At 41.4% G+C, this 12489-nt stretch overlaps 1 protein-coding gene across 1 annotated transcript in view; it reads left to right on the top strand.

Annotated features, from left to right (window-relative positions):
* Positions 1–12184, top strand: part of LOC309546658 (complement decay-accelerating factor-like) — a gene marked incomplete at its 3' end in the record, with an annotated part of 199029 nt that extends 186845 nt beyond the window's left edge. Inside the window, exon 5 of the mRNA XM_082246381.1 lies at positions 12067–12184. Within this exon, the coding sequence (XP_082102507.1) occupies positions 12067–12184 (118 nt within the window). The remainder of the gene's footprint in view (positions 1–12066) is intronic.
* Between the last annotated feature and the right edge of the window lie 305 nt (positions 12185–12489).

Below are 12489 nucleotides of genomic sequence, written 5' to 3'. Positions count from 1 at the left end.
CCAATTGCGCTATAGAGGAGAGTGGGGTTCTAGTCGTATTTATGTGTAAATTTAGTATCCGTTTTATTAACCACTTTACCACTAGAGGATTTTGCTGTCTTACGTCTGGGCCATTTTTTGCGATTCGGCGCTGTGCGACTTTAACTGACAATTGCACGGTCGTGCGACGCCGTACCCAAACGAAATTTACGTCCTTTTTTTCCCACAAACATAGCTTTCTTTTGGTGGTATTTGATCACCTGTGCGATTTTTACTTTTTGCACTATAAACAAAAAAAAGCGTAAATTTTGAAAAAACAGCAATATTTTTCACATTTTTTATATGAAATTCCCCCCCAAAAAATGTAAAAAACAAAATTTTTTTAAATTTTTGGCCAATTTGTTTTCTGCTACCTATGTTTGGTAAAAAAATTCACAATAAGCGTATTTTGATTGGTTTGCGCAAAAGTTATTGCGTTTACTATCGAAGGGAAAGATTTCTGTCATTTTTGGTGTTTTTTTTTTTAACGAGTAATGGCGGCGATCTGCGATTTTTTTTGCGGGACTGCGATATTGCGCCGCCGAGAAAGGGGAGTGTCTGATGACGTAGATCTACGTCGTCAGACCATAACGAGCCACTTTGCTGCAGTACTATTACCGTACGCAGACGGCAAGTGGTTAAATAAAGCTTGGTTGTTAGTTTAAAAAAAAAAAACTGGCTCCTAACTTTTTTAGCTGGGTCCTAAATTTCAGGCAAATTTGTCAAGCCCTGTGTTAAACAGTCCCAAGTCCCTGAGGTGCCTAAAGGTAATTAATGCACATGTACCCCGGAAGTCCTTTGTGCCATTGAGCAACCTGTGTCTGTGATATGCCATCTGGGTCCAAGGCTGGGTATGTCTGATTACTGTCAGCATGCTCCTATAGGACCATCTCCAATTTTGAGGCTTTTTTTGTTGGTAAGAGGCTGAAATTGGTGCTGGTTTGGAATTCATGGCTGCTTCTTGTCCCTCTCTGTGGAACACACATGGCAAGATTTGCAATGGTGGCGGAACCCCCCTAGTAAAATTATTGGGTCATTTACCTATATGTGGTGTAATTACATCAGTTGAGAGTTCTGTTTCTTGATTTATTCTGTGATATTTTTTGCATATTGGTGTGTGAATGTGGAATAGGGGTGTTACCCTCTGAATTTTGGTAATGACATTTGGATTTGGATTAATGATGTTGGTACACATATTACATTTTTGTTGTGAAAAATATAATTTGAAAATGCTAAACAACACACAAAATTGTTACTCATTTTAAAGCGGAGTTCCGGCCTCGGAAATTATTTTTTAATAAAAATACCCCCGGGACAGTCAGGGCTAGTGCATTCCACAATGGATAGCCTCTGAACTGTCCCTGGTCGCACTTACCTTTTTAGAAGAAATACTTACCTTGAAAATTTCTTCTCCAGTGCTGCTATCTCAGGTGTGGGCATCTGTAGCCAGCACGTCCTTTTCTGCCTCCTCTTCCGTGTCTTCTTCGGTCCCACAATGCACTGCACCGGCCCCGCCGTCACTTCTGGGGCAGGAGCATCATCCCTGCACAGCTTCTGGGCATGCCCAGAAGCTGTTTAGCAGGGAATGACACGCCTGCACCGGAAGTGACTAGCAGGGCCGGTGCAGGCGCATTGATTCCTGGGATTGATGACGTTCAGCTCCCAGGAATCAATGCAAGCAGGTAGTGACAGCGTGGGCCGCGGCCGCAGAGGGAGGAAGAGGAAGAAAGGGGAGTATATTTTCTACAATATCGAGGTAAGTAAACAAAAAAAAAATCCTGACTATCCATTTCTTTTACAGGTGACACTCAGCAAGCGGATGGCCCAAACTCGATTTTGAGGCCGGAACTCCGCTTTAAATTTGCATCAACATTGGTATTGTGTTTGGTCTGTGAAGAAAGCTGTGGGAGTTTTGGTTAAGATTTATGTGAGATGAAGAGCAAGGAGTGCATTATTTACCATTTACTTATCGGATGTCAAACAGCAAAGTGTTTGAGCATGCTCAGTGTAACCAGAGATATGGCTCAAATGGCAAAGTGTCTGAGCATGCTCAGTGTAACAAGATATATCCCAAATTACAAAAGTCCCTGGGCGAGCATACACAATGCACATATATATATATAGTATGTATGTTGTGTGTAAAGAGCGAGAGAGAATAATATCTGTTGCAAAAAAACATGAAAACAATACAGATTACTAGCATTGTTTAAAATAAAAAGGAATAAGAAGCAAAATAAAACAATTGCAAAAAAGTGAAATCCCAACCCCTGATGTGTAAACACCAGCAGCGCAAGTGTAAGAAAAATAAATTGATGTTAAATAAATGAATCTCATGCATAATGTAATGTAAACACACTCCTATCACTAGGAGTTTTAAATTATTAAAAAAAAATGAAAATGAATCGCTCAAAAAAAAAAAAAAAATTATTTATATATATATATATATACATATATATATATATATATATATATAATTAACGTGATAATTGTATAATTGTATAGTCCAAAAAAATAATATAGTCCAAAATAATAATGAATTCCAACGGAGTCCAAAAATTTGTAGATTGAACCAAATCCCTGTGATTGAAGATTGATGTATAAACACTAATCACCACCACCGATGTGCATTTATTAATATAAATAAAACAATTGTCTTTAGGAATTCAACAATTCATACCAAAATTAAAATGTATGTTTTTGTGTAAATACCAGTTGTACAATCTGAATCAAAGGATGACACTTGCTTTTAGATACCTTACGCCTATTTTTACGGCCGCGAACACGTATTTAACATTCGCAAATTCACTAAAATAGCTTAAGATTTCCAAGACGTATGATTGAAACTATTGTTATGGTCCGGGCATGCGCACGTGTGCAGCTTCATAGTCCTTGACTGTGGGAGAATTTTCTTCTCAGACTTTCCTTGAAATTTCTTTTTGGACATCACTTTTTGAAAAAGTTTCAAAGCAGATTATGTCCAAACAATATACCATATCTTTTTTTTTTTAGATCAATACATTTTTGTTGGAGTTTCAAAAAGGAAATCGTACAGATATAAAAGTATAAACATATAAAGCAACGTGTAATAAAATCCAAGTAAATACCCTGGACTCACTGGGGATGCACTTGCACACTTATGGAATACTAAAGTCAAATAAACAGTAAACATTAGACAGTAATGTATTGATTGTCTGAAAATCTGAGGCATGTGGGAGAGAGTAGTCCCCATTAACGACTTCCACCTTTCTCAAAGCAGAGGCCCCACCCCCCAGACACCCCTCTGGGAACATACTGCGTCCAGGGGGTGGAGGGAACCTCCCCCCAACATCCACCGTCCAGCATTGACTAAATGTACATCCTGTGAGACAGGTAAGAAAAAAGGTAAAATAAACAAATATAGCAACTACTTCAAGTAGAGCATATTCTTTAGTGCTATTGTTACTATTATTATTATAAGAATTATTAAGCAGTCTGCGTAATGTGAACTAGGGAAAAAGAAGAGGTGAAATAACTATTCAGGTGGTTTAGGTGTGATCATACCAAGAGCACCATTTATCCTAAGCCAGTTTCGTTTTGTGGAAACTACCTGTAGCAGAAACAAAGGATATTTCGTATCCCGTGTGGATGTGTGTCATTTGGGTTATAACAGTTATGGAGGGGACCTTAGGGTTCTTCCAATGCTTCACCAAAGCTAGTGTAGTAGCCAATAAGAGGTGGATTATTTGGCCCTTAACTATACCTGGTATTGCTTTTAGTCCCAGTGACAATATCGCTGTGTCCGGGGAGATAGGAATCAGTAGGCCATATATTTCAGTGATTAATTTGAATACCTTAGTCCAAAGGTTATTTTGATGCAGGACCACATAATATGATAGAGGGTGCCTACATCTGTGCAGTTTTGCCAACAAAGAGGTGACAGTTGAGGGGAGAATTTTGACATCCTAAACGGAGTCAAATACCATCTGAATAGCAATTTTTGGGTCAACTCCCACAGGTTTACATTCCTAGAGGCCAAGTATGTGGTTGCGGTTTGCCAGTGTTCAGATGTGTGTTGTGTTCCCATTTCTCGTTCCCAAGCTAAGACTGGAGATGTCTTGATAAAGCTATTTTATTGTCAAGAGAAGTATATAGTAGGGAAATACCTTTTAGTTTAGAATTAGGTACAGTAAGAAACTGAACTATTTTCCAATGCAAGGTGGTATTAAGTATATGGTTTGCTCGTAGGAAGTTGGAGATTCTTAAGTAAGTGAAGTGATCATTTGGTTGCAACCCAAATTCTATTTGTAGTGATCTAAAGGTTTTGATAGCTGGACTGACCATAAGATCATCTACGTACTCGATCCCTCTAGTTTTCCAGTGTGATAATGGTATGTCGGGTATGATGTGTTGTAGACTCAGTAGGGGTGTACGGATAATAGTGTTAGGGGAGCCATCTAATGGTGTTTGCAATAGTGCTCTCCATGTGAGCAGTGTAGCCCTAATGATAGGGGATACATTGGTCTTGCTATTTCTAAAAAAGGGACTGACAAGCAGGTAATGGTGTAGGTCGCTATTTCCAATCTGGGCGCTCTCTAGTTGTACCCATGGGTATATGAGAGATTGGGGAAACCAAGCTTTAGCTTGAGAAAGGATAGATGCGAGGTAATAGTCTCTGATTACTATGTACCCCATTCCGCCTGCTTTCCTCATTGTAATAAGTTTGTATAAAGGTGCATTTAGCCCTTTTTCCCTTCCAAAGATACTTGTTGAGTAAAGATTGTACTGATTTAAAGAATGTCTCCGGAACCACAACAGGGAGGGATCTAAACAGGTAGACCAACTGTGGCAGCAGAGTCATTTTAAAAGCTGCTAGCCTTCCTGACCAAGATAGCTCAGCCACTGCTAGTTTTTGGAGTTAAGAGGCAAAGGTGTTTAACCTTCCTAGCGGTATTCCCAAGTGTGACTCGGGGTAAGATTTTAGAGCAAAAAGCGGTAACCCCGAGTCACACTCGGGGTAGCGCTAGGAAGATCGCTGGATGCTGGAGGAGGTTTTACTTACCTTTTCTCCGGGATCCAGCGAAGTATCCCGGCGGTGTGCGGCGGCGGAGCTTCCTCCCGATCGTCTGCGAGCCCCGGCTTCCGTCTCCGGCGACATGACGTCCGCCGGGGGTGGAACCGGCGGCAAATTCGAATGTAAAACACACCAAACACACTGATACCGTTCAAAATAAAAAAAAATCACATTACATTGCCCCCCCAGTGCCCTTTCCTGCAGTTTTACTGTACTTTTTATGTAAATATATGTATATATATATATATATATATATATATATATATATATATATATATACATACAGTGTGTGTGTATATATATATATATATATATATATATATACAGTGTACATATATACATATATATATAATATACACGTGTGTGTGTGTATATATATATATATATACATAATTCTTGTGAATGAGCAGCCCAAACCAACTGTATATATATATATATATAATAAATGTATACAGTTGGTTTGGGCTGCTCATTCGCAAGAATTACATGCAAAATAATGGTACTGCTTTCAGCACCTAAAATCCAAAAGAATCATACCGCCAGGGAGGTTAAGAAGGAGGTGTAGTTGGCTTGAACCAATGTGTCTTTTTTATTGAGTCTGTGTAATCCCTAGGTAGTTGATACCTTTTTGTTGCCACATATAGGGGACTTGGTGTTGTAACCTTTATTAGGTAGTTACGGGGATATGCAGCCCTAGCAGGTGAGATTTAGCAGCGTTTACCTTGTAATAGCATATTGGGTTAAACAAAATCAAGGACAAGTGTACATAAGCCAGGGAAGATTCCACATTCGTCAACAGTAAGATAATGTCATCTGCAAATAAACGTATAACATGGTCAGTATTATAGAATTTAAATCCTGTAGTCTGCAGATGGGAGCGACTGTAAGTGGCCATTGGTTTCATTAAGAGATTTAAGATTAGTGGCGTTAAGGAGCAGCCCTGGCGAGTACATATAGGGAATGGTGTGAAAAGCATGAATATACATGGGCCGAGAGTTCTGTATATAGTGCCATAATGACCTGATGGATCTAGCCCTCAAATCCAAATGCCCTCAGTGTCTGTGCCAGGTACTCCCAATGGATTCTATCGAAGGTTTTCTCTGCATCCAACGCGAGGGGCAGGGAAGGTGTTTGCTGTTTGTTGGCAAGGTGAACTATATTGATCAATCTACGAGTAGCATCAGAGGTTTGTCACCCCTTGGTGGACCCTGACTGGTCAGGGTGTATGAGGGAGGGTAAAATATCCACCAGCGATTTAATTTAGCATAGATTTTTAGATCATTGTTCAGAAGAGATATGGGTCTGAAATTTTGGGGTGTAGTAGGGTCCTTCCCTGGCTTAGGCAAAGTAACAATTAACGCTTTGGGCATTTCCTGTGGGAAGGGCGAAGAGGCAGCTGCTGCATTGAACATCTGAAGCATATGTATAAGTACATGTTTAAACAATATATAGTATTCCCCAGTGAAGCCATTCGGGCCAGGGGATTTGTTATTTGGAAGTGGATCTATCACTTGTTAAAGTTCTAAAGGTGTAAAAGGAGAATTTAGTGACAATAATTGATCCTGGGAAAGTTGGGGAAGCTTGATTTTGCTTAAGAATTGTGCAATTTTGTCTGGCTGTGGTTGTACAGTATCTGGATCTGCTATTAGGTTGTAAAGAGAACTGTAATATGTACTAAATGCATCCGCTAAATCCTGGGGATGGGTCAATTTGGTATTAGTGAGGGGGTGTCGTAGTTGTTGGATTCTAGTTTTCTGTCTCCTTCCCTTTAACTTGTGGGCCAATAATATCCCTGCCCTGTTCCCTGAAGCATAATAGGTACTTTTCAGTCGTTTATTAGCCTTTTCAAAGTCAGCTTTTGAGATAGAGGGGGGACATTTCTTGCTTATTTTGTGTGTCTATAGTTTCAATTTGGGTAATTAGACTTGCAATGTGTTGCTGTCGCTGCCTCTTAGCCCTTGCTCCTAATTTAATGAAGTGACTCCCTCATACCGCTTTATGAGCGCTCCAGACGACAAATTGATCAGTCAGATAATTCGTTAAGATTATAGAACTCTACAAGGTGACGTTCCAAGTCAATTCCGGTGTCCTCCCGAGTTAAAAGGGTGGAGTTGAGTTTCCAAACAGGTGTAGCCTGGGGTGACAAAGAGTCTTGAATTGTCAAAAGGATCGAGGCATGGTACGACCATGTGATGGTATTGATAGAGGTAGTAATAGTTTTCCCCAACAGCCAACAATCAAGTAAGAATAAGTCAATTGGAGTATACAAATGATGCGGATGAGAGAAAAAGGTAAAATTGCTTTCCTCCGCATGAAAACAGCACCAAACGTATCGCTCATGTTGATGGATATGGTGTTGGAGTGATGGAGATTTCCTTCCCTGTGAGGAAGTAGAGTCCATACTGGGATCTGGAGTGATATTAAAATCACTGCAGTCCAGGACTGGTGTACCCAGGATAGGAATGGCAAGAACTCGAGACCGCAGTAGAATATGCCCGCATTTAAAGAATAAAAAAAAAAAATTGAAAGAAACAGTCAAACAAAAATTGAAAACAAATAAGTGATGAAAGATAGCTAAGCTCATTTAGCAACAACAAGGGGCAACAAGCCCATGTGCAGCTACTGCTGCTCAGGTAAGGTGAGGGGTGTATGGAGCTAAGAACTGTCCTCCACAGCACAAGGAGAACCCAGTATACTTTTTATACCAGCGCTAGGGCATTCTTTTTGGTCACAACCTTCCATTCTGGTTGAACATGAGTGGAATTCCTAGTTGGAGAGGGGGAGGAAGAATCTTCAGGGAGTATCTTCCAAGATTTTAGTAGGAAAATTCCCTTTTCCAAAGAGTCCACGATATACGAAGATCCCTTCTTGGTTACTGTGAGTTTTGTGGGGTACCCCTATTTATAACTGATGTCATGGTTCCTTAAGGCCTTTGTTATAGTGGTAAGATTCCTCCTTTTCATCAGGGTATATTGGGAGAGGTCAGCATATAGCTGCAATTCCGAATATGGGGAATGGACTCGGTCACCCCTCCTCATCGCATACATGAGTTTCTCCTTGATGTGGAAAAAATGCATCAGTAGGATCACATTTCTATGGATGTGACCTGGGAAATGGGACGGTTTTGGGAGCCTGTGTACTTTGTCCACCGTGATATCCATGTCAGAGGCTTCAGGAAGTATGGCTTTAAACATTGCATTAACATAAGGGCCTAGTTCGGCCTGTGAGACTGATTCAGGGATCCCCCTTTATTTTTAAGTTATTCCTTCTGGATCGGTCTTCAGTGTCTGCTATTTTGGCTTTAACCCACTCCATCTCTTCATCTTTCTTCTCAGATGCATCCACTAAGTCGTTAATTGTAGTAGCAAACTCCCCCATTTTATTTTCAACATGATCTACTCTATCCTTTACACTCCTCAGTTCCTTGCTGAATCTGCATGCAGGAGATTAAGTCGGCCTGAAGTGAGTTTCTTAATGACATTAACCTCCCTGGCAGTATGATTATGTCTGGAAGTTTATACCAAAAGCAGTACAATTTTTTGCATGGAAATTGGGTGTTATGTATTATAGGCCTACAATTCTTAGTAATTACTGACTTAAACCTGACCAAAACAAGACTCTAGTAGACATCCCAGATGTGATAAATTTTGAAACACAAAATCATGAATTATAATCTCATAAATAATGTAATTTTATTCAATAATGTAGTAAATAAGGAAATTTGTCAAAGAAAGAAAATTCAATACACATCCTGCGTGTGATAAATTTTGAAACTAGGAACTACACAAAGTCCGACGTCACAATCAGGACAATGGAACCTGGTTTCCTTTCGGACTTTCTTTCCATTGCTATCGCGTTTTGAGCAGCAAACAACACACATCCTGGTCGGTGCTGCCTTTTTTGCAGTTGGCGGGATATAGTCTGCAAAGTGACGGCCGGTCAGACGTTCTGGGTTGACCACATCAACAGCGCGACGTCCAGGTCTTTTTACAACTCCTGATGGTGTCTGGTGCTTTACAAAAATCTGCTCAGCCACCTTCCAGACAAACTCGGAATGAGCAAGAGGCTTGTCACTGTTGGCTTTGTGCAGGATTTAAGCGTTCCAAAGACATTGTTCCAGAAGGTGTCTGAATATTTTTTTATAATATTTTTTTTTGCTGTTTTCGCATAGCGGGATAGAAGGTCATGGCCTGATCGGCTCTGTCGACACCTCCCATTGTTTTGTTATAGTCAATCACGACCTGCGGTTTCAGCACATCTGTCCCACATTTTGTGTGGACCATGGCAGAGGAGGTATTGTGCACAGTGCTCATGAGAGACACATCCTTCTTGTCTCGCCATCTCATTGCCATCATCTTACCCTTCTGCCAGGCAACCATTTCTCCGGTTTTTAGTTTTTTTTTTGGCAAACAAAGATGGCATGTCTCGTCGGTTAGGCCTAACGGTACCATATGCGTCGGTTCTATTTTGTAGCAAAACATCATATAGTTCCGGGGACGTATAGAAGTTGTCCGTGGTCACACAATATCCCTGGTTCAGCAATGGCTCCAGAAGTGTAAGGACAGATGATGTGGCCATCCCATAGCCGCTGTACCTGGGGTTGAATTTAGTGCCTTTGCCGGTGTAAATTACCAAATTCCATATGTACCCCGTGGATGACTCGCAGAGCATATATGATTTGATGCCAAACCGCGCTCTTTTGGATGCGATGTACTGAATCCAGCTTAGGCGACCCTTGTAGGCCATCAAACTCTCATCCACGCTGACGTCCCTTTCTGGCACGTAGGTCCGCTGGAAATTGGCCACAATAATTTGCCATACCTCCCAGATTTTTTTCAGTTTGGGCGCAGGATGCGTGGCCTCATCAAACTCCTCATTGTTTGTGAAGTGGAAATACTTCATAATCAGGGAGAAGCGATACTCAGACATCACGGTGCCAAAGAACGGAGTGGCCAGTAACCTGTTGGTGGTCCAGTACCAGTTCTGGAACGGTTTCCCCACCAACCCCTGAAGAAAGAGGAGTCCCAGAAACAGCCACATGTCCTCTTTCGTCACCGGTTCCCACTTTCTGCTTCTGGAAAGCCTGGCATGCAGCGTAGCGGATTGCTGCTCTTGGTAGCGATTCGTCTCTGTGACAATTATTTCAATTACCTCCTCAGTGAGGAATAATTGCAGGTATGCCAGAGCGTTGTCACGCTCGACATCTACCTTCATCCCAGGTGATCCGGTGAACGGGAATCTTTGGGGCGCTACCTGGTCCGCATCGCAATCAATAGCGCACCAAGTGCGCACATCGCTCAGGTCAGGTGCAGGGTCATCGCCGTTGTCACTTGCCAGATCCGTGTCAGTGTCAGACGACAAATCACCCCATGACTCGCTATCGCTCACTTCCGCGAGCACCTCCGGGTCGCTGTCGCTGCCGCTGTCACTCAGCTGGTCCAAAAGCGCTTTAGACTGGCGCTTTTTTGATGCCATAATATATATATTTTTTTGGGCACAAATCACAAGTATAATGTCCGAAGGGACACTGTACTGTGAGATCTGAGGTAATCTGTGGTGAAACAGTGTAATCCTCTCAGATTACATTGTATCACCTCTTTTATTTATTTTTACTTTTCAAAATTCCCGCCCAGTTCCGCTCCCGTGCGCCGCCTCTGCTCGCAGGGAACGGAACCAGGAAGTCAGACGCCGGGTCACCCGGCGATCGGAGCGAAGGACATCGCTGGATCGCCGGGACAAGGTAAGTGCATTACTCGGGGGGCTAAGGGGGCTCCGCTGGCACTCTGCAATACTACCCCGAGCGTGACTCGGGGTTACCACTCCTGATAGAAAAAATTAACCCCCGAGTCACGCTCGGGATCACCGCCAGGGAGGTTAACATGTTTTTCATTACTGAGTCTAGTTAGAAGTTGGGAATTCCTCTATGGAGTCTGGTAGCTCCCTAATATCACCAGATCCTATACTGTTATGTGCTCCAGCAGTTTTACGAGGCCTGTCCATTTTAAATCACAATTTTTCAGTGCTCCCAGATAAGGGAGTAGAGTTACCTGACTGAGGAGAGTGCAGTGACTTGTCTGATGATGTGTACAATTCCCTCTGTGGCAAGCTGGGCCTCGGGGAGGAAGCAGAGGGAGAGGATTTAGCGGCGCCATCTTAGACCCCTCCACGCTGCTGCTGGTGGAAGAAAGCGGTAAGTTTTTAAGGCTTCTGAGCCTTCTTGTGCTTCCTGGACATTGTGACCTGCTTCCCTGGTGTCTATGGTGGGTTGATCCATACCCTTCTTTGGTATTTGCAAAGAAAAGTACTGGTCCGTCGCTGTGTGCCGATCCATTCTCCTGTGTCGCCGGAGCCTTCTCTCAGACATCCATTCCGTTCCTTGGTTAGCTCCGCCCCTCAATACACCATATCTTTAAGAACCATTTCAGCTATGCTATCATGCGCAAAACATTATTTCCATGTCAATAGTGGCACTTTTAGCATGACTACTTATTTACTCCCTCGCTGCTGTATATTGCTAATGGTGAATTTGCGAATAAGTTTTCCCGCACACTATACTGAATTCAGTTTAGGAATAAATCGACGGTGCTTCTGCCATAGAAACTAAAAGTACGCATACGCCAGTGTAGCGTTATAGTGAATAAGGCCCAATGGGCCTGTCTTTTACTCTTTGTTGAGAAAGTTGATTTTATTGTTACTTGTGGGGTATTTATTAGTTTGCCAAGCATGTGCTACATTGTTATATGTATCTAATGGTAACTTGTGGGCTTAGTGCTGTATTTTTTTTTTTTTTTTTTTGCTATTTTGTTTACATGTTTCTATTTTTTTAGCTCTTTTGTTTTGTGTGAAAGTGTGTCTCTATGTTGTTTTGTACTTGTAAAGAAAAAAATCTCTAAATAAACTTTGATTTAAAAAAAAAAAACATTGTAATACTAAACAACATATATTTTATCTGTGATACAATGTATATGATTTGTTTACTTCTTTTTTTCTGCCTCTAGGTATCTTTTAAGGAACAGACGAAATTTCAGAGATTGCCTACCAGATGGAACTTGGAGTAATGTTCTTCCTGAATGTGATGGTAAACGTAACGTTTGTCATTCTAATCCTTCAGCATAAACACTTCTGTGTATTTTATACTGCAAGGTTTTATTCAAATTCTTTAATTTCATTTTGTTGTGACTAAACCACTTGTTGGTAGTCACCTCATTCACCTCATGGGTTTAAAAGCTTGTAGGCATTTACATGTGTTTCCTACAAAGCATATGGTCAAAATACATACACATTGCACATAGAAGCATGAAGATAACCATGTCCGCTGTTCTTTTAGAGGGGTATGGCATGAATACAATGTGAAGACAGCAAGCACTGAAATCTCTACTATAAAATCTACAGCCAAACATGTCTTGTGATTTTAGAATTTA

This window comes from Pelophylax lessonae, assembly GCF_965119305.1.
Source record: "Pelophylax lessonae genome assembly, chromosome: 2".
NCBI classification, from domain to species: Eukaryota; Metazoa; Chordata; class Amphibia; order Anura; family Ranidae; genus Pelophylax; species Pelophylax lessonae.
The sequence above is the reverse complement of the archived record's forward strand: the minus strand, read 5'-3'. Positions and strand labels throughout refer to the sequence as shown.